Genomic DNA, 24,397 nt, shown 5'->3' with positions numbered 1-24,397 from the left:
TTTAGAGATTGACATTTGATTTTGCAATAAAATGGAATATAAATGATATAATTTCATTTGTAAAATATGAAGAGAATGTACATAGAAAAAACCACAACCAGTTATTTTGGGGATTCTATTTCGTTTAATGTAAAGCCTATATATAAAGAAGAATTTTCTGTATGACGACATCCCAGGACAATACCAGGGTCCATGTAATCACTTTAATTGGTATTTTGTAAAGAGTGTGAAGTTGAATAATAATATACCAATCCAATGTAATGTCAGCTTGTACAACTATGTGACCACACCTATGTCAGGAATCAAGGCACTCTCTACAACCAGCCAAGCATGGCCATAAACTTGGTCATATCTTATTATCAAACAAATATATTCTGTCTGATCATCGTTCCTTTACACCGAGAACATTTAAAATGTGGATTGAATGCTTTTAACAGTAGTTTACTATCATTCTTAGTGCAATAAGAACTAAGCCGCAGAGAATGGAGATTAAAGTTGAATATAGGTCAATGTTACTAAAATTACGTTTTTTCTTTTTAATTTCTGCTTTCTTTGAAAAAATGAAAAATGTTATAATGGTCAATACAGTTTAAATCCCAGTTCCTAAACCTAGGTCATTGTAACATCAATTTCATTATTTAAAAAAAAAAAAAAAAATAAAAAAAAAAAAAATGAAGATGTTTTTGTTTCTCATTCTTTTCAAAAGGTTTTTTTTATCACACTGATAATTATTCTTTATCACCCAGTGGACAGTTTTTTCTCTGCACCAGAGAAGAGATATGTGATAAAAGACCACCCAGGATCGCCGGATGTACGGAACTTTTCCTGTGAATTTCTATTTTCGTTATACTTCAGACTTCCATAGGGTGTTCTCATTATATTCATGTATTCGATAGGGCTAAGAGTTTTATGTGTGAAATATGTATAAGAGTCTGGACTGGGACTGTGGGAAGCACTTTTTGTGTTTTAGGATGAAGATGCAATGCCCAGGGTGTCCATTTCTACATCAAGGCAACAGATAAACTATTGAGATAAACAAATACATTTTAGCAAAATAAACATACATTACTTATATGATGTATAAAAGTGGTATTGTTAAAAGCCTAAGACATTATAATGACAAACTGAAGTTCTCCAGGGATGATTTAGTATCGTCTCACACCTTGGGTCAGCTTACGTAATGTTGTACACCACAGTGTTTCATTTTATGTCATTTGACAACATTCATGCAGGCTCAAGCTCAGAGCCGACTGTAGGATTTGACCATGAAGTATATCAAAACGTTTACGAGATCTTTTCACATTGTAGAGTTACCTCCCTTGCGGGTAGGTATCGATTGTAACATCATTTAATTTAGTGAATGAAATTCATGTCATTTTGAAAAGAATGATGTTAAGCTCATAAACAATATTTCAATAATTACCCACAAAGGCAGATAAGTGTAATGTACAAATACAGAATATTATTGTAAGTGATTTCTGATACATGACTTATGGATTTTGATGTGGAAATTAAATTGAATATAAAATATCTAATAGAAAATAATGCTGGCTGTTACAAAGGACAGATGTACAGTGTTCAAAAGATTGGTCATCATAACATTTGATGCCGTGATGCTGGTGTAGAGGATGATATTGTCTCAGTGTAATTCCTTATATCTCTCCTTACCTCATTTACATGTGTACCTAGCACCAGATGGTTATTCACAGTCTCAGTATTATGCATCTCATTCTTCTATTTTTATACCTTGAAGTTTAATGTCTATAAATCTTGTGTAATTTATGTGGAAAGCATTATGATAAGTGGATTATGCAATAATACCATATAAGGCAGTTTCAGAGTTTATCATATAATTATATAAAGTACTAGTGAGTAAGTTCATCTCGTTATCTACCAAATAGCTTTCTCCTCTCCAATTACATTATGACAGATGTTTAATCTTTTATCATAACTGGTTTCATATCTAAAAAAATCTTTTTAACCAACAATGATAAAAAGTTATGAGTTAGGTTAATATTATTGGGTGGGTATCACAGGTGTATTATAACCTGATAGGTTTAATGAAGGGATAATGTATGTGTAGCTAAATTAGGTGTTAAACCCAAAAGAGTTGCTAAGTACATTGAAACAAGTACAGTAAAGTTTCAGGTGTGTACTGGTAGTTTAATTCCTCCTTTGTCATATAATGTCCATTAGGTCAGTACAAATACCATTTGTAATTAATTGATAAGACTTTTAATATAAGAGTAGCTGGTATGTATAGGCACTCAAATTTGATTGGATTTAAGTTAAATATTATATGGGGGAAAAAAAACCCAAAACTAGCCTCCAGATCATGATCAATGTTTTACATTAGCCAATAAAAATTATCTCCATAGGTATACGACAATATCCAGATAGATGCAAAGGAAAAGAGCCAGCTATGGCAGAACATCGGACACCTTAGTTATTAAGTTACACAACAAACACAAAGGAAAGTCTACCTATAAAATCTTAATCAGTATCCATTCTAAACACTGCAAACAAGTCCCAAACTGAGTGGATTATACAGCCTTTATCAAATGTATGTAAATGTTACATGATGCTGACACATTAAATGTCTCATTCCTACCTATTGTTTTATTGAAGGTTTAGCCAGAGATCTGCTAGAGTTGTCATGGAACTATCTACAGCTATGAGATTATCATGTTCAGTGTAATAATGCATTACATTACCATATATGATTCAATAAAGGAAATAGCGTCCTCTCAGCTAAAATAGGGTATGATGGCTGAGTAGTCTCCATTGGCCTAGGTCTGTTAATTGATAGACTGCATCGTAGGAACATGATGGAATGTGTACTTGAAATTCAGCCAGTATCTAGTAAAAAATGTAAATTGCTGGAAGATCAAATTTCATAAATAATTAATGTCCTCTAGAATCATTTACAGACTGTATTTGATTTTACTGGTCAAAGCAATTAAATGTTTGGAAGTAATTACTAAGAACTGCTTGTGAAAAATGAGTTTATTTCAGCATTCTTTGAGAGTTCACTATTTTATTCAAGACAAGAACCGTGGTCTTTTAATGCTGATTCTTAGCAAATTAGGACCTTATTAGAAACAGCCCTTGTTCAAGAATTCTGATGCTACGCTTAAGATTGTAGTAGTAATTTTAATAACAATTCAGTGCAATTTAAACCTGCCTTTAAAAAATATAAGTGACCACCTCTGTATCAAAACCACCTGCTTGACCACTTTTTTAGAGTCTGAAATACAATTTAATCAATTTTAAAACAATTTGACTGGTGTATTATTGACTGTAAAGACAATTTTTCTTGGACTCTTGGGTGGTCTTTTGCAGACTCCTACTGCCAGTCTCTGTATGGGATTTCAAACAACTCTTCCACCAGTCCCTCTATGGGATTTCAAACAACTCTTCCACCAGTCCCTCTATGGGATTTCAAACAACTCTTCCACCAGTCCCTATATGGGATTTCAAACAACTCTTCCACCAATCCCTGTATGGGATTTCAAACAACTCTTCCACCAGTCCCTCTATGGGATTTCAAACAACTCTTCCACCAGTCTCTATATGGGATTTCAAACAACTCTTCCACCAGTCCCTGTATGGGATTTCAAACAACTCTTCCACCAGTCCCTCTATGGGATTTCAAACAACTCTTCCACCAGTCCCTCTATGGGATTTCAAACAACTCTTCCACCAGTCCCTCTATGGGATTTCAAACAACTCTTCCACCAATCCCTGTATGGGATTTCAAACAACTCTTCCACCAGTCCCTGTATAGGATTTCAAAGAACTCTTCAACCAATCCTTGTATGGGATTTCAAAGAACTCTTCAATCAGTCCTAGTATGGGATTTCAAAGAACTCTTCAACCAGTCCCAGTATGGAATTTCAAACAACTCTTCCATCAGTCCCTGTATGGGATTTCAAAGATCTCTTCAACCAGTCCCAGTATGGGATTTCAAAGAACTCTTCCATCAGTCCCTGTATGGGATTTCAAAGAACTCTTCCACCAGTCCCAGTATGGGATTTCAAAGAACTCTTCCACCAGTCCCAGTATGGGATTTCAAAGAACTCTTCCACCAGTCCCAGTATGGGATTTCAAACAACTCTTCCATCAGTCCCTGTATGGGATTTCAAAGAACTCTTCAACCAGTCCCAGTATGGGATTTCAAAGAACTCTTCCATCAGTCCCTGTATGGGATTTCAAAGAACTCTTCCGTCAGTCCCTGTATGGGATTTCAAAGATCTCTTCAACCAGTCCCAGTATGGGATTTCAAAGAACTCTTCCACCAGTCCCAGTATGGGATTTCAAAGAACTCTTCCATCAGTCCCTGTATGGGATTTCAAAGAACTCTTCCACCAGTCCCAGTATGGGATTTCAAAGAACTCTTCAACCAGTCCTTGTATGGGATTTCAAAGAACTCTTCCACCAGTCCCTGTATGGGAATTCAAACAACTCTTCCACCAGTCCCTGTATGGGATTTCAAACAACTCTTCCACCAGTCCTTGTATGGGATTTCAAACAACTCTTCCACAGCCACAGATGTAGCATGTTCACTATCTGTACATTTCAATACAGACAATCTGCTTAGTTCACTATTTTTCCTCAAATGCCATTAAACAAAGGCCCAAAAAATGTGCGGTGTGCATAGAATTGGATTAGTGGACAATTGAGTGTGATAAATTGGCAGGATGAAATGAGGGTGTCCAATACAAATCTCCTCCAATGCTGCTGCCTATAGATCGGTGGCAGGCTGTGTCATTGAGAGAGCCCCTTCTGATCACTACATGTTCACACCTTGTCTCAGAGATAACATGGTTACTTGAAGTCACTTCTGTGCGCGGCACCATGGTCATAGAGGTTCTCTGTGACAGACACACTTCTCCCCTAGACAGCATGGCCGTACAGGTTCTAGATGTGTGACAGTCAGACAGATTGTCATGACTTGTATGATTGTCAAGGTCATACAACCATTTCAATTAGAAAGACATTTTTAACTACAGGTGAATAACCATTTTCAAGGTCTATTATTATTGCTAAGGTCAAATTTATGGAATGAAATTTTGGTCCTGCTATTGTCAAGGTGAATGTCAGACATAATTGTGGGTTCAGAGATTATTAGTACTGCTACTGTAAAGGTTAAGGTCAGACTTAGTGTTGGGTTAGAGGTCAAGGTGAATGTGCTTTAACTATTAGTTAGCATTGAAAGTCACGAATTAACAGCTATCTAGTTTTACTGAGATATTACTAGCCATGTCATCATTTTATATCAAATTAATTAAACAGATGTTGATTTATAATTTCTCTGTTGTATCTATATCAAATAAATTATACAATAAAATCCTTTTGGAGTTATCAAATGACACTAGATATTTAATAATGGTTAAAAATACTAGCCCATTGGACATCTCAAAATGAAACTGTTGATTTCAGTTGCAAATGTCTTAATGGTTATGGTCATTTGGATAGTTGTCAATCAAATTATATCCTTCAAAGGAATATTTTGCATAAATTTCATCCACTGCTAAAGATTTGTAGGGAAAGTTTTGACATTACAAGAAGGGCATGTGCCGGAATATGTTAAATGCCTTGTCACTGTAGTGTGTTTTGACACATCACGTCTAGTCATGCTAATGATAGTGCTCCCCTTTATGGTTTATATACAGTGTTAACAATGCTGTTGTTGAAACATAGAATACGTAATGTTTACTGATGCCCGAGTTGTAGAAATTCGCCTGTGAATCATTGCTATAGAAACGTGAAATCTATCCTGATGACTTCTTTAAAAGAGGATTTAAAGCTAATTTCATTGAGTTAAACTCTCTCATTCACTACCTGAATTGGTATTGTCAAAATTCTATTTAGATATTAAAAACAGGTTTTTATTTGAGCATTAAAATTGATTTTTAAAGCATTGCTCTAAATGTGTGAATCACCTGATGACTGAAAGGGAACAATAAAGATTTAAAATGCTACTAGTGTATGTGGCTGTTACTCATATTTTGTAAAATAATTAAAAAAATTAAGATGAGCGGACATAAGTATTTATATCTATGTAATAAAGAAAACTACTCGGGCCCACTGGGACTTTTGCATTTGTTATAGCGTTTGTCATTGAAATTGTGTAAAATATTTACTCATTATATGAGAATGTTGAATAATATTGGGTTTCCATTTTATTTACTTGACAGTATAGGAGGGAACAATAGAGTCCCGTAGGCTTGGTGCCACTTTGTCACGTTCATCGCGGCAGATATTGTCTGTGGGCCGTAAATTCTTCACGTTAAACACTCAAATTATTCAAATCCTGGAAATGCTTGTCAGATCCACAAAGTAATTCAATACAATTTTACTTCAAACAAGACGCTTTTTCAATTTTTACAAATTCAATAGAAATAATTGTTTCAAGTACAGAGATTAACATGACAATGTAACATTAATAATTTGGTCTACAAGTTCTGGATGAATTTTCATGATGTTTTTACTCACTTTCGTATAAATATGGCGAAAAATGAAATAAACTGCAGCTCTAATTAGTTTCTGTGCATATTGATACGTTGGTATGCACTGCTAATTAATGAAGAAACATTGGCTGTTTTGGCATCTGGGTTGTAGTGGTGGTTTGACAGTTTGGCTTGTACTTAAGCTAATAACAATGCTTCGTCTTAATTTAAGAAACACTAGATAAACAGATGCATAGAAATTCATGCATATTAAATAGGTTATTTGCATACACATTTGACCTTAAATCACGGCTAATGCTGATTTTATGGCTTCTTGTCCACAAAGTTGGCATCAAGTTGCTGTCATTGAGGGCAGGATTTCAATAGTTTTGATAGCATATGAAAATTGATTTCATTTCATTTCTGTTTCTTGAAACGAAGGAGAAAAGTTTTAAGCTTGAAATATGCTGTTAGAATATCTGTATCTAAGTGACGTCAGACATAAGAACGGGAATCTACACCAATGTAGGACGGAGATTTTATGGATCCTACTTCCTGTTTTTATGGAGATAGGTCAATTCATGCATTGATTGGGAGCATACTATTTCCATAAATGGGGTATGCAGGATATCGGCATGTACAATCTAATGCATTTCAGGTAAACATATATATCTTTTTAAAATTGTACTCTTCTTGTGAGGTAGTTATATTTTTAAGTAACTTTGTGAATTCTAATTTATGTTGTAATATTTTAGTAAGGGTATATATATATGTGATTATGAAGGGGACCACCGGGTCTATTATTGTGCTTTATAGAGCTATATATTATCTGTTTGATGTGTGAGGTTTGGTAAACAGAGGTGTTAATATACTACATGTAAATACTATGAATTAGCATGCATTCAGAGTGCACTTTATATTGTGTTGGTCCAATGATAAATCACACCTTATGATGCCTGATAATAGGCCCACCCAGAATTTTACGATGCGTTGAAAAGACTGTTTATAATTATCAAATGTTATATTTCATATCTGCTTTTACTGTCCTATATGTATTGAGAAATCAGTCCTTAATTGATCTGAGATGTTAAAAATAAAACCATCAAAGAAATAAGATGCTACTCTAAAATGAAGTTAAATTGATCTAATATATCACTGAAATTATTCCCATACAAATAACTGGGACAGTAAGTTTGTGTTGTGGATCCATTCATTAGGGATGGATGATCAAAGTAGATACATTAATGCACCTAAAGGGACAAACAATAGTATCAGGCCTGATTAATAGTAGGTACAATCAGGTTGGATAAATCAACCATGCAATTACATATTTACTAGTAGTTTTAAAATTAAAGGATGCATATATATATACAAAGGAAGTACTAATTTTTATAAGTTAATTTCTCACAAACAGAATTGAATCTAGTTTAAATGATAAACAGCTTTAAATAAAACTAAGAGACTGTCAGTGACAAATATATGACAATGAAGTACGTCATAAATCATGTATGTTATCTGTGACTCATACAAAATATCCTGTTTGACAATTTTTATCTGCATATTAAGGCATTTCTAATTATATAAATATTTATCTCAATGATTTGTTTCAAAATTATTTGAATCGTATATTTATTAAGTAAAAGAACTTCTGTTTTGTCTTTTTGTGCACATAATGTACAAATGTTTCAGTGTCAATGGTGATTCAAGTTAAAACAACCTTTGTCAGGTATACTGATTTCCATTGTCCATTTATCTTTACATTATTATCTATTTGACACCAGGAGAACAACTACCCATGATAGCTACTATAACAGCCATATTTCCAAGGTTTTCACCAATATCACTCAAAACTAAATAACTCATTTGAAAATTGATGAGCTTTATACTGCTAGTTGATATACAGTACATGTATACCTATAGAGTAATTTCATGTTGGTACATTGTAATACATGTATTCTTTGGAATCATAATTTGAAAAAAATTGCATTGGAGCAACAGAATATAGGTAATCATAATTTCAAAGAATATTTAATTTTCAATTTAAAATGAAAATATTTCATCACATTAACTCAACATTTGAAGAAATTTTATTGATGTTATTTTGGTAAATCTTGTTGTCATTTGCCACAAAATAAAATGTCTCTTCAAGTGTGTTCAATTAAGATCTCTGGGAACCTAAGGAGATGGCAATTTACCAGATAATTTAAATTGTGCATACTTGATATGTTTTGAACTTTTTGTTGTTTAGAACTTGTAGCCATGAATTATACTTATCTAAAGTTCTGAGATAAATCCTTGTCAGAATGATTTATTTTAAACTGTCTTTCTCTTGGCGAAGGTAATTCAAATAGCCTTTGATTAGGTCAAGGGAAACCTTAAGAATCTTCATGAAATGAAGTTGATATATTGTCACAAACATGGCATTAACAATGACTTATGTATAAAATAAAACTGATAGAAAATATCACCATTTTTATTATTAAGTGAAATGTTATTGTAGTATAATCTTCAATACCACAGAAAAAGTATGAAGGCTCTTTGTTACTGTCATATTTATTTCTTGTTTATGATATAAATTGATATGGAGGAAACTATGAAGAATTGAATTGCAAAATTCAGATTTCATTATATATTATGTTACATTTAGATTTAACTCTTTCTAATTGTCTGGTTCTTTTTACAAGGTAATTTCTTTAATTTTTGGCTATTGAAATTTATGTGCCAGGTTTTAGACAAAAACTTGATGTCTACCAAAAACCTCCCACCTCGGTCGAGTTCCTGGCAGACTTCACTGACCCATTTGACAGAGTCTAAGACTTTGGACCCCTAGGTCAGGAAGACGAGTGTCTAGTAGTAGAATGTCAGACACCTTCACCGCTTGGGCTTTATTGATTTCTAAGTCAGATTGGCTCCCTTATGATTTCTAAGTCAGATTGGCTCCCTTATGATTTCTAAGTCAGATTGGCTCCCTTATGATTTCAAAGTCAGATTAGCTCCCTTATGATTTCTAAGTCAGATTGGCTCCCTTATGATTTCTAAGTCAGATTGGCTCCCTTATGATTTCTAGGTCAGATTCACAGGCTCCCTTATGATTTCTCAGTCAGATATGTGTGGGACTGATCATACATGTGATGCTTTTAAAGTCTGAAGGCCTTTAACTAATGAACTTATCAGTTGGTAATAATCTGGGATCTCTTTAGTAAATTATAACTTTTTGAAAAAGAAAGAAAAAAGAATGATAATTATAGAATTTGGGCTTATAAATATTGACAAAATAATGTGCCAGTAAAATCTTTTGGGCTATACCAGCATGTATACAACAATATCTGTGTGTTATAGGGGATTACAGGAGAGAGTATAACAAATGACCTGTGAAGGAATAGAGTGCCAATATCACGGGCATGTTGGTTTTTTTTTCTGATACAATAGATGGAACACGATGGCTGATTTGGTACAGTACTATTACTTCTGCTATACCAGCCAGGCATTTCGGCTATACACAATATGGTCAACAACTGATACAAAGCATTTGGCGTTTGCTTGACTTCAGAATATCTATGTTTGGTGTCACTGCATGCATTTCTAAAGCACAGCTTCCTGGTCTGAACTTTCAGATTATCAAATACTGCAAAAACAGATACAGGTACATGTTCATTTTTATAATTATAAATTTCAATATGTACCTGCATCTGTTGTATTGTGCATTCTGACTGCAAGTTTTACACAGCAGATATGCTTTTGTTCAACCTTTACAGTTCATTACTTCTAAACATTATCCCCAGGATTGTAAGTATGGTTTGTGTTAAAAATTCTTACAACCAATATATGATTATATACATTATCAGGCAAATGTCAAGGTTGGGAAATAGATAAAGCTGTCAAAATAATGGTAAAGTTTTCTTTGAAACAAAAATCCAAATTGATTTCAGCTGTTTGCTATAGTGTGTGCTATAATACTTCATGCAAATGTATCATATTTGATCTTATAAATAAAATTAGATAATGATGGGCACAAATATAGACTGAATGACTTACTGAAATTAGATTGACCTTGACCTCTATTGAAGGTCAATGCATTAGAGATGGAGATTGCATGCAGTCCATTGCCTCTGTTGTGGTTAAAAACATCATAAAGAAGCAATAAAAGACCGTGCATGCCAATTTGGCCTCTTTGTTTTTCCTGTCATTTGTGGTAGAGTGCAGCTGTGCTCACATACTTCACCATGATCTGCCCATCACTGTCACAGGTGCCAAACACTAGCTGTAAATCATTTACCAAATTCAGGTTTTGTAAAAAAAAATTATTTAATTGTGTATGTATATGAGTTTGGTAATTGATAAAATGAATGAAATAACCTTTATTAATTGAAAAGCTGTTTGATCGAGTGTGAGAATATATGTGATGTATGATTGCAGCCATTTCCTAGTCCGATAATGAGCTATGGGCAGGTGTTAACATAAGTAATACACATATGTATGTTCTTTTTACTTTAAACTTTGAATTTTATATCATTGTGCATTTATTATCACACTCATGAAAGGTAGTGATTTAAAGGAAACAAAAAGTGGAATAAAATAAAAGGAACAAAATTATTAATGCAGTGTACCTGGCAATAGTCATCAAAACACAATTTGAACAGAATTATCAGGGAACAGATATTAATATTATCTAAACAGAATCTGGCTGTCGGAAATTTTACAAACAGGAATGGTTTGGGTTTCGAATTTAAGTGTTCAGATTTTTGAGGGTCCATGGAATTTATGTCAGAACATGTTTATTTTTTTGTGCTTCCAAAAAAAAAATCACAGTGTGTGATACCCTTATACCCACCATACTGATAGGTTTCTGTATGCTTCACTTTGTAGGCATTATAGGTAGGGTATAGACATACTTAAATCCACCATATATCAGTCTGTATATTACAATAATTAAAAAATAACAAGTGTTAAGAGATATGTCATCATCATCAGACTGTTACATTATTCCTGTAAAGCGTTGTTTTAATGGCCTCCACCCCACAACATGTGCAGCTTATAAGGTATAACAACATGTCTGTTGTGTATTCCAATTTCATGGTCTCTACTTAAAACATGTAAAACAGGTGTATCTACCCATTAGATCTGTCAGGGACGTAACAACAGAGGCATTGTCATCTTAATCGCAGGATTTTATAAATTAGACCCTAACTGTTTCTATGAAATTCTTATTTTTTTTCATACAGAAATGAACATTTATCTTAAAAATAAAATAAGGATCGATTAACAGCATTTATTTTTCCATATTTTTTTAATATTTCTTTTATGATATTATGCTTCTTCATTGTTATCATCAAGGAATATTTTAACAATACATTGTACCATACCCGGTTGACTAAGCTGAGTTTTATTGAGTGATGACCATAATGTTGTTTTATGAGTGCATTCAGACACAGACAAACTTTACGTTGGAAGTTCTACGATTTCAGCGCGGCATTGTTGTAACTCTCCACTTATCAACAGACACACCCACCTCCTTTAGTAAGTGCAAGCTTTAACGACTTCAATTCAGTAATATCATACTATAATTTTACATTTTCCACTAAATTTCTCAATTAGATGGAAATCATAAAAGGATTTAGTTTGTTTTTGTGCAGTAGCTGATGTGATGAAATATACAGTTTCAGATGGAAATGACTTCAAGGTGCATTCTTGTGCTAAAACTTGCTTGTTTCACTGGTAAACATTGTCAAGTGTGACAATAATTAGTAGCTACGTGATCCACCATCATTCCTTTTTATGGTGGACACCCTACACTACTGCACATGTACTTCTGAGAGATCTTCCATTTGACTTGGAGAAAGGATGAAAATTTTGTTTTAATTTTCATACAAATTACACATATATAACAATATAATAGTGCATATATATATATGCCTGTATATCTTCTATAAGTATATGGGAGTAACTGGATTGACATTATTGGTCCTTTATATTTGATGCTGACCAACCCTGTATCAGGGTGGTTATAAAGGAATAATATGTTGGGCACCTTAACCATGCAGTCACTGAGGTCTTAAGGGCTTAAGTAGTATATCTACCTTAACCATGCAGTCACTGAGGTCTTAAGGGCTTAAGTAGTATATCTACCTTAACCATGCAGTCACTGAGGTATTAAGGGCTTAAGTAGTATATCTACCTTAACCATGCAGTCACTGAGGTCTTAAGGGCTTAAGTAGTATATCTACCTTAACCATGCAGTCACTGAGGTCTTAAGGGCTTAAGTAGTATATCTACCTTAACCATGCAGTCACTGAGGTCTTAAGGGCTTAAGTAGTATATCTACCTTAAGGTAGGTCCATACTTTTGAAAATCGCGCCAATTTATATGACGCTATACCGGAAGTTGCGGAGGTTGTTTTGAATTCCAGAATGGTTTCCGATACGCCACGACATCACACTTGGATATTTTTTCAATGGGTTAAAATTGTCTACATATAATATTGAATGTTTAAAATCATTAAATAAATCAAATAACAGCAGTGAAGTGAAAATTATATGCTATCTCTGTGGTTTTTGCGGTCCCTGTCGTAAATGGGAATGGATTTTTAAACACCGGAAGTGCCGTTCGTCGCTATAAATGATAAGAGGGGACCCAGCCGGACCGAAATTCCGGAATTCTACAAAAATCGCATACGGATTTCCTTTAAACACACAATTTGGAGAAAATCATAAAAACGAACAGACATAAACCAGATATAATATCACATAAACGTATGAACTGATGTGGAATGTTTTTTTGCGGCATGATTTTCGAAAAATAGTCAAATATAACCCATCTTAGCACTGGATGAAACGGGGGTAGGGTTGCGAGTTACAAACTTCAAGCTTACAAAATTGTGAAATTTTGATCGAGGACCCCGTGTTTTTATATGATATTTGAAAAACATATTACCTTGGGCATATCATATACAAATATTGTGAAATTGACATGGGTTTTCATTTCCTTTTTGGCCTATTCATTGATTTTTTACGGGCGAAAATATGGCAAAACATGATAATTACGTATAGAAACGGTCCTGGGAAATAACAAAAATTAGTTAGCATTTGTAAAAATAAAATAGTTTTGTATATTGTTCTATCGTAAGAAATTTAGGACAAAAAATCAACAGGATCGAGACTATATTCACCCTAATATTACAGAAAACATAATTTTACGAATTTTTCTATTTTCGGTCAGCAAATTTGCATGGATGGTATATTTCAAGCTCAAATATCTCAAAAAGTAGTTCGAGAACACCCATTTATCTTTACAGATTTGAAATCTACATGAAAAATGCAAGAAAATAAGACCTGTTAGAAAAAAATGACATGGGTTTTCCCAAAAGTATGGAGCTACCTTAACCATGCAGTCACTGAGGTATTAGGGCTTAAGTAGTATATCTACCTTAACCATGCAGTCACTGAGGTCTTAAGGGCTTACGTAGTATATCTACCTTAACCATGCAGTCACTGAGGTATTAAGGGCTTAAGTAGTATATCTACCTTAACCATGCAGTCACTGAGGTCTTAGGGCTTAAGTAGTATATCTACCTTAACCATGCAGTCACTGAGGTCTTAAGGGCTTAAGTAGTATATCTACCTTAACCATGCAGTCACTGAGGTCTTAAGGGCTTAAGTAGTATATCTACCTTAACCATGCAGTCACTGAGGTCTTAAGGGCTTAAGTAGTATATCTACCTTAACCATGCAGTCACTGAGGTCTTAAGGGCTTAAGTAGTATATCTACCTTAACCATGCAGTCACTGAGGTATTAAGGGCTTAAGTAGTATATCTACCTTAACCATGCAGTCACTGAGGTATTAGGGCTTAAGTAGTATATCTACCTTAACCATGCAGTCAATGAGGTCTTAAGGTCGCTCGTTTACATCTGGGTCATCGAAAGTGATTTGTATAAGTTAAATAACTTAATTGTTTCACAATCGATGTTAAATATATAAAGGTTATAGCCACTCAGCCAGTTACTGGTCCCTACATAAAACTTTTTTATGTTGTGAATATCTTTTGAGTGTTAATGCTTAATGACTTCTCCATGACAATTTAAATTAATTTTGTAATATAGAGTCGGATGGTTTGACTATTCTAACAATATCTAATCAACTACAAAATATGCAAAAACTAATTCACACATTTAAATAAGTTGGTTTATAGTAGCACATAGAAAAGAGGGAGTGATAGGTTCCACACTGTGGTAACTTTGTCATAATTCACCACTCACATTGTGAATGCCATATATGTTCACTCATAATGCATTAACAACTGATTATTAAGTCTACAAGAGAAGGGAGGATAGAAGATGTCTTCATAATGCACATAATACCCTGAGTGGCTTTGAAGAAGTATGGTGGGATATGGCTGCTGATGATGATATGACAGTGTCCATACTCTCACCACCCCCTACTCATATTAACCTTTAGCTTGACTTACATTGAGTGTGCTAATTGTTTTGCGGACCAAATAATCCTCGGTGATATGTGTTGATCTAATAATAGGTGCGGCGACAAGGAGAGTTACAGAACACTGGTTGAGACAATCCCCCAGAGTTCAAATTGTACCTTCTACCAATCATAAGCATTGTCTTCTAAAACGCTTTATCAACATACAAACTGTCACAATAATTCAATTACTCAATTATTGAAATAGAGTGGAAATAAATTACAGCGTTGTTTGGTTCCCAGCTAATGCAATCAGTCAGAGAAATTGATGTGCCGTGCTCATACGCCACTTTTTTCTCTAAAAGTCTTCACGGAGTGAAATAACATTAGGATACAGTGAAAATATAATCGTTTTATTTCCGGAGATCTCCGTTCGCCTTGATTAAAAGGAGAAATAGAAATTGCTGTGAGTTTTGAAGAACATCAAATTTCATTATGTTATTTCCCACTGATTGGACTCAGCACTTGCTACTTTGGCAGTGCCGGTGATGGCCAGAATCCCCCGGTACCTCTTGCATCTCAGTATCGTAGAGCAGCATTTCCTTCTATATTAGCATCATAATGTGTCCAATGCTAATCTTCCTCTATGATTGGGCTCTCTATGAATCGCAGAAATTGCTTTAGACACTCCAATGAGCACACAAAGAAAGCAAGTGTAACTCAAGTATGCTAACTAATAAAAAAAGGATTCATGAAAAAAAATGAAACTGATGTCATTAGAGAGCAAATGTAGCAAAAAGTAGCAGGATTTATAGAAATCTATGATGAAGTTTACAGATTTGGACTAGCATCTTATTATTAATCTTCATAATGTCTCTAAGTCCTATGTGTTAAGTGCATTGAGAGAAAATTAAGATCAGACAAAATGGAGTAAAAGTACAGAAGATCAGTCACTAAGTAGATAAGAAGACTTTACAATGGGAATCTTCAAACTGTTAAATCTATATTGAGGATCACAAGGCCATATAACAGCATCCAGATCATTCTAGATCTACATCCTATTCATTGACTGTTACATTGACGTCATCACTATTATCAGTATCATCATGTAACTGATAATATGACACAAAGTCACATGGAATTATTTTTTGATACAATGTATTTTTAAAAAGCTGTGATATTTATAATGCTTTATTTGGATGATTCATTGTGTCATGACTATCTTACAAGTAGTTTTATTATAATTCTTTTTGGTGCTATAGAAGAAAGATGTTGACAGTTTTAACTTTTCTGTATAATTTTGCTTTTAAGATATATAATATTGTGTAATCAAGACAATTCTGCATTTATTAATGGCACTTTCAATCTAATTTAATGATTTGTAAAAACAGCACCTGACTGTTAATATGGCGTTAAACCTAATACACCAAACCAAGTTATACATTTGTTACAATAATGCTACATCTTGTCAGTTTTTGTAAAACTCGGTTAATTGGAAACGTGAAATGTTTCGATTAGTGTCATATGTTTGTATGTGATTAAAGGGCACATGTAAAAAAAGTGGCCGTTTTGTATATCTTCCAAGAAAAGTTGTGTGTTCATATTTTTCAGTATCCTGGAACTCAGGAAGGAAAAGTCGCGTGATGCTGCTCGATCAAGGCGAGGGAAGGAGAACTATGAATTCTACGAACTAGCCAAGCTTTTACCGCTGCCACCTGCCATCACGAGTCAGCTGGACAAAGCCTCCATCATACGACTGTCTATTAGCTATCTAAAAATTCAAGATTTCTCATCACATGGGGACCCACCCTGGTCACGAGATGCTACACACACAAAATCTCTTAAAAGTATGTATTTAAATTTGTTTTAATACTAGGGAGAATATAGTTTTAAATGCGCATGTCTGCCCTATTCTGTCCTATCCTTTCCTTGCTCATTCTGTACTGTAGGAGGACAATAAGAGAAGTTCACTTTAAGAGCCATTTCAATTAGTACACCATTAGCCTCCCACATCAAATTATAAAAAAAGGTCTATGAAAGGATCTTATCATTTTCTTCTTTTTTAAGGTTTTCATTTTCTTAATGTCTCCTTAACTTCTGGCTTTTGATTTGAGCTGTACAAAAATGTATGAGGAATGTTCTGTCCATAGTCAGAGACAAACCACAGTCTATGGGCTGTATGCTTCGTTGAGGTAGCACTATACAGCAGTGCCACTATCACAAGGAGACACAATGCAGTATTAGCCTGTATCACAAGGAGACACAATACAGTATTATCCTGTATCTCACTCAAAACAAATCTACTTCCATGCAGAATATTGAAATAATAGTCCTTCAGTGAGAACAAAGTCCTTAAGTGACCAATATATAGCTTCTGATTGAGGTTGCTATATGCAGAATGAAAACCTAAATCAAACTCTGGAGTCAAAATATTTTTGTGGTTTTGCAAAGGAGCAAAAAGTACATGGGCAACCTTGTCTATTTAACAGTTGTGTCTGTGAAGGATCTACTTACTGATAAGTGCAGGTAATTAAGGGTCAATTAAAGAGGTATTTGTGAGAGCTATAGTCTTATAACTAGTCCCATGTGCTATGAAAGCGCTATTTGTCTAAACTCTGGACACTTAATTCAGAATTATTTGTGGGATAATTCAGGCTTTAATTGACTTTATTGTAGCATCTAACTCCTCCACAAAGGGAAAATATATACAGTGTATTATAAAATATTGTCCATCCCGCTGCCTAAGAAAAACCTCAATTGTGAATAACATTCCTGAACAGGAGTATTACATGTAATCTCTAATGGATGTTTTAATGGCTTACATTTGGACAGGCATTATTGATGCTTAGATTAATTTGTCATTTAGTTGATTATTTTATTGAATATATATAATGTCAGTTTTTGCTTGTTTTTGGGTTTTTTTTACACAGAAAATGTATAGAATACAATCCTTTTAAATTTCCCCACAATTTGTTTTCATTTGTTTTTTATTTGTCCAATTTTCTAGTAATGTATAAACATTGAATATTGTGTCTTTGGACATTAGTTTCTGAATGTTGTTAAAGGCATGATCACCAATGGGTTTTTTACTGCTATCTTTGACTGTCTAGCTCATCCACAAAGATTAAATCATTAGATGGAAGATATCGTTGTTTCAGATGAGCATCATCATCGTCATTGAAATAGAATGGTCTAATAATTAGTCCAATATGCTTAAATTAGAAGCTATGTCAGGAACATTCTCCAGTGACATCCATTCATTTATACTAATTTTGACCACATTGCTGTATAAATTGTCATTGCTCCAAAACATTTTCCTTTGTTAAAAAGAAGAGAAAAAATGTTTGTTTGATTTCTGGGAATAGTTTCCAGCTGTGTGGTAGGTCTCTGGACCTTGGCGAGATTCTAGGTGGAGACTTCTGAACAACAGTAAAGGTTTTGAGGCCTGCATTTTACAGCTGCAGTCACTGTAGCAAGAATGTTGACAATGCCTAAGAGATAGTCTTAATCATATTTACTGCAACTCTCCCTTAAACAGCCCTGTGTATCGCTCTCTGATTACTCCAAGCATGGTAACCGATAGCTCACACAAGCTGCAGGTGTAGGGCCCTGGCTATCAAATTTCCCACCCACTTTAATGCAAAACCTCTTGGTCAAAGTGGTTCCAGCATTAAACAAAACATCACCAGTCAAGTCCTTGACGGGAGTTTTTGAATTTTTTGGCTGATTATTCAAGAGATGTTGGCCTTTTTTCTCTGTGTTGGCCTGGCAGATCAGTCCTGATTTATTTGCCCAGTGCTATCTGATACACTGCAGAGTTAAATGAAGCATGACATTTGGGTGAGGGGGTTCCGCAAGGAGATCCCTTAGGCTCCTTCATCTTCTATGACCCTTCCTTTTCGTATCTGACCCCGTTTCTATATCACCTTCATTTGGCATTCTTTCAACTGTTGGTTTCTCTGACCAGTTTTGACAGACAGCAGTCGATCTGATGCCTTGTAATCTTTCTCTGATTAAAGGTAATGGATGAAATGGGAAAGTGTAATATAAGGCTGGGGAGGAGCTGGGGGACCTCCCTCACTGCTACTGGAGGGGGATCCTTTCAGCCTCAGAAACCACCTCCTCCAGATAACAGTCATGTTACAGAGCTTCATATCAGGTCGACACATTTTAATCTCACCTTTGTATCGTTGTCCTTTATTTTCCTATAGAAGATCTTGGAACATCTGGAATATTATGTTGTACATATTTAACATTTTGATTAAAATGGGGAAAAAATTGTTCAAACCTTCAGAAAATTAAGGCAGTAGGCTGCTCTATTATCTTGTTTTTGATTGTAGGCTGGTTATGAATCAGTAGATATGTCAGGTGTATTTACAAAATTCATATGAGGATAGGAATTTTTATTTATTTATCTATTTATTTTTGTCAGAGTTCTAGATCAACTGCTTTCTGTGCACAGTAATTGCATGCAATATGATAAGATTCTTCTGTCATTTCAAAGTCATGCAAAAAATGTATATTAAAAAAACAGTTGAAATTAAAGTTTTCTGTGTAAATCAATGCACATATTCCAAAATTTAATGAAAACAAGAAAATATTTTTTAACCATTTGAAAGCAATAAGTTTTATTTATTTATGTTTTGTATTTTATTAAAACTTTTTAAGCTAAATGTATAAATTGTGTCACAGTACCGCTTTTGTTTGCAGATCATAGTCGCCGCCGCAATATTGCCAATATAGCGTTGGACGTATTTGAATCCCATCAGGGGACCCATATATTACAGGTGTGTATGACATATGTGATTCCTTGGTTAGGGAATATTTCATATTCATTGTTGAAATTATGTCTATAATTATTTATAAACAATTACGTAAACAGCTAGACTGGTATGTTTCAGTAGACTCAGAATTGATTTTACTTTGAATATTATGGAAAGCAAATCCTTTTAAATCAAATTAGACAGTTTTACACTCCATATCACATCCACATAATTGCGTTATATTTACCCCTACGTAACCATGTCAGGGACAAATGTCATTCAGTGAATTCAAAGATCAAACTCAAGGTCATAATTTCAAGGTCAAACAATGGCTAGTCAGTTGAGGTCAGGATGTCAAGGTTTTCAGTGGAAAACTAGATTTCAAGCAATAAAATAATTGGTGATCGTGATTTATGACAGATCGTGATGTGTTGTATGGTATGGATAGACAAAGATCCTTTAGGGGATTAGAGAGGCCCAGCCGATCCTGGTGGAGACTTCCTGGCTTTAATTGTCATTTCTGGTTCCACAAAAACATACTGGTTCATTGATTAAGTCTACAATTAGGTCTAGAATTATACTGAAGGCAAACTATCATCCATTAATTCTAAATTTTATCACATCGTTAGCATTTTAAAACACGTCAAATATGTTTTGAATGTATAAAAAGTCTTAAACATAGATAAATAACATACCAAATGAATATCAATGCCATTATATACTGTGAGTGAAGGTTTGTCAGTAGTCTTTACTCTAGTAACCAGCAGGTAGGGTGTAAGAATTGTATCTGCTGCCCCAATTGCATGATTGTAAAAGGCGACTAAACTTAGGATCTTATCTTTTCTTTTTTCTTCACTTACTTTTTTCTTTCTTCTTTTTTTTCTCTATACATTGTAGATGTTAAAGAGAATACAGTTATAAAGTTCACATCTCCCTTGATACCACCTCACTTTTGGCCTTTAGTTGAGCACTCGCCCTATGAGGAAGGCTCGGGGCTCTGTCCCTTGGCCAAGTTTATAAAAGTGGTAGTTTCTGCTCCTGCTTAGCACTCATTGAGGGAGAAGGACGACTGGTTTGCCAGTTGTCAGTATAATGTGATCAGATGGGTTGTGTAGCTTGGTGTCTTCGTATAAAAAGGCCAAGAGTCCCATTATACAAGAAGACATAGCACAAATATAAAAGAATATACCACAGTTTCCCAGAACAAGCACCTTGTACTTCATACACACAACACACTGCATGCATGGGAGGCCATCCTTACAGGACACTAGCTGTTATTAGGACATTAGTTAAATCAAACAAATAATCAAACCAGTTACCAAACATTGCATGAGTCTGTATTTATGTAGCTAAACATTGTCATAGGTATACTCCTGTGAGTAGCCTGTACTCCTTTTACTAGACATTGTCATGGATACAGGACTGTAAGTGTCCTATATACTCCTGTAACTAGACATTGTCATGGATACAGGACTGTCAGTGTCCTATATACTCCTTTTACTAGACATTGTCATGGATACAGGACTGTCAGTGTCCTATATACTCATTTTACTAGACATTGTCATGGATACAGGACTGTCAGTGTCCTATATACTCCTGTAACTAGACATTGTCATGGATACAGGACTGTCAGTGTCCTATATACTCCTGTAACTAGACATTGTCATGGATACAGGACTGTCAGTGTGTCATGGATACAGGACAGTCAGTGTCCTATATACTCCTGTAACTAGGCATTGTCTTGGATACAGGCCTGTCAGTGTTCTATATACTCCTGTAACTAGACATTATCATGGATACAGGACTGTCAGTGTCCTATATACTCCTGTAACTAGACATTGTCATGGATACAGGACTGTCAGTGTCCTATATACTCCTGTAACTAGACATTGTCATGGATACAGGACTGTCAGTGTCCTATATACTCCTGTAACTAGACATTGTCATGGATACAGGACTGTCAGTGTCCTATATACTCCTTTTACTAGACATTGTCATGGATACAGGACTGTCAGTGTCCTATATACTCCTGTAACTAGACATTGTCATGGATACAGGACTGTCAGTGTCCTATATACTCCTGTAACTAGACATTGTCATGGATACAGGACTGTCAGTGTCCTATATACTCCTGTAACTAGACATTGTCATGGATACAGGACTGTCAGTGTCCTATATACTCCTGTAACTAGACATTGTCATGGATACAGGACTGTCAGTGTCCTATATACTCCTGTAACTAGACATTGTCATGGATACAGGACTGTCAGTGTCCTTTACTCCTGTTATTAGACATTGTAATCAATACAGGACTGTCAGTGTCCTATATACTCCTGTAACTAGACATTGTCATGGATACAGGACTGTCAGTGTCATATATACTCATATAACTAGACATTGTCATGGATACAGGCTTGTGAGTGGTCTGCACTCCTGTAACTAGACATTATCATGGATACATGTCTGTCAGTGTCCTATATACTCCTGTAACTAGACATTGTCATGGATACAGGACTGTCAGTGTCCTATATACTCCTGTAACTAGGCATTAGCATGGATACAGGACTGTCAGTGTCGTTTATTCCTATAACTAGACATTGTCATGGATACAGGCTTGTGAGTGGTCTGCACTCCTGTAACTAGACATTGTCATGGATACAGGACTGTCAGTGTCCTATATACTCCTGTAACTAGGTATTGTCATGAATACACGACTGTCAGTGTCCTTTACTCCTATAGCTAGACATTGTCATGGATACAGGACTGTCAGTGTCCTATATACTCCTGTAACTAGACATTATCATGGATACATGTCTGTCAGTGTCCTATATACTCCTGTAACTAGACATTGTCATGGATACAGGCCTGTCAGTGTCCTTTGTACTTCTGTTACTAGACATTGTCATATATACAGGCCTGCCAGTGGACTATACTGCAATAACTAGACATTGTCATGGATATAGACCTGTGAGTGGTCTGTTCTCCTGTACTAGATATTGTCGTGGATACAAGCCTGTAAGTGGACTGTACCCCTGTTACTAGACACTACCATAGATACATACCTGTGGGAAGACTTTACTCCTGTAGTTATACATTGACATGGATACTAGCCTGTGAGTTGACTGTATTCTTGTAACTAGAGATTGTCATGGATACAGGACAGTCAGTGTCATGTGTACTCCAGTAAATAGACTAGACATTATCATGGGTACAGCCCTGTCAAGTGTTTTGTACTCCTGTAACTAGAGATTGTCATGGATACAGGCCTGTCTGTGTTCTGTACTCCTGTAACTAGAGATTGTCATGGATACAGGACAGTCAGTGTCATGTGTACTCCAGTAAATAGACTAGACATTATCATGGGTACAGTCCTGTCAAGTGTTTTGTACTCCTGTAACTAGAGATTGTCATGGATACAGGACTGTCAGTGTCCTATATACTCAAGTAACTAGACATTGTCATGGATACAAGCCAGTCAGTGTCCTGTATTCCTGTAACTAGACATTGTCATGGATACAGGACTGTCAGTGTTCTGTACTCATGTAACTAGACATTGTCATGGATACAGGCATGTTAGAAGCCTGTGTGTTGGTGGTGGATGGTATAGTTCTCATTTCCTGGGAGGGTATCAAGTTGTTGATCGGTTTGATCCCCTGGTAATGCCTGTTTGATCCTGTGTAACAGCACAAGGAATGGGTGTTTTACAGCCTGCAGTCTAACAGTATTGTCTCACACAGTTAATGACTTGTTAGTGGGGCTTGTAATGGAAGGTTAATACGTAGGACATGAGGTCAACACCTTTCTCTCCCCTCACCTCTCATCGGCTAACCTACATGTACGATTCTTAATGTGCACCTCTATCAACTGGTACATGTTAACATCTACTCTTATTCTTTTACTTTAAGTTACTTTCTTCTTGTACTTTTGTATTTGTTTGCAGTCATTATGTAAAAGATGTTTAAAGAATTTTTATCTTAATTAGAATTACTAAAAGCTACAAAAGAAGTCCTTAAAATAGTGTAATTGGTAGTGAAATGAGACCCAGTCTATTTGATGTATGGCTTATGCATTATATGATTCCAGTGCTTTGTAGGATGCACTAGATTGAACTAAAGAAAAGCAGCCCCACTCCCTCTTGCACGTAACATCATTAAGAAAATCAGAGGCAAGATGGGAATTTAACCCTCTATAGATAGTTAAATTCTGATTTCTCTCCAACTTTGTCTGGCCTCCTCCCCAGCTGCCCATTCAATGTTTTGTGTTACGTTTAATCTGGCCGATTAAACAGATCCTTAAATTCTCAGTTTCACCTCACCTTCTCATCATTTCCCATTATATACAATTTATTTTCAAAACATCTTGACATGAATATCAATTTTCTAGAAAATATATTTAAAGAAAAATTTGAAAGTGCAATATGATGAAAAATATATTAGCAAGTTGAACTGGTTGCATTGGCTTTATGTGATGTTCAGTACTTTCAAATCAAATACATGTTGAACATTTCATTGAGGTTAAATTTACTTGAAAATGCATAAAAAAGAAAACATTATGTCTACAAAGAGGTGTTTAAAAATCAAATGGTTTCAATAGTAGGCTGGCTTATTATAATTATTAAAACCGACATTCACAGCAGTCTTTGGGCCACTAAGACCTGCAAAGGAAGCCAACTCTTTTTATTCACATATTTTTACTCAGAGAATAATGCACTTAAATTGAACTGTGAATAAAAGATATCTCTCTGCTTTTGAATTTAAGTATATTCCACATGG

General features: G+C 35.0%; 1 protein-coding gene across 1 annotated transcript in view; it reads left to right on the top strand.

Annotated features, from left to right (window-relative positions):
• Window positions 1–24,397, top strand: part of LOC138319718 (protein trachealess-like) — a 96,548-nt gene that overhangs the window by 43,586 nt on the left and 28,565 nt on the right. The window contains exons 3-4 of the mRNA XM_069262856.1: window positions 16,474–16,709; window positions 19,573–19,649. Of these exons, the coding sequence (XP_069118957.1) occupies window positions 16,474–16,709; window positions 19,573–19,649 (313 nt within the window). The remainder of the gene's footprint in view (window positions 1–16,473; window positions 16,710–19,572; window positions 19,650–24,397) is intronic.

The sequence above is a fragment of the Argopecten irradians genome, chromosome 3 (genome assembly GCF_041381155.1).
Source record: "Argopecten irradians isolate NY chromosome 3, Ai_NY, whole genome shotgun sequence".
Taxonomy (NCBI): Eukaryota; Metazoa; Mollusca; class Bivalvia; order Pectinida; family Pectinidae; genus Argopecten; species Argopecten irradians.
The sequence above is the reverse complement of the archived record's forward strand: the minus strand, read 5'-3'. Positions and strand labels throughout refer to the sequence as shown.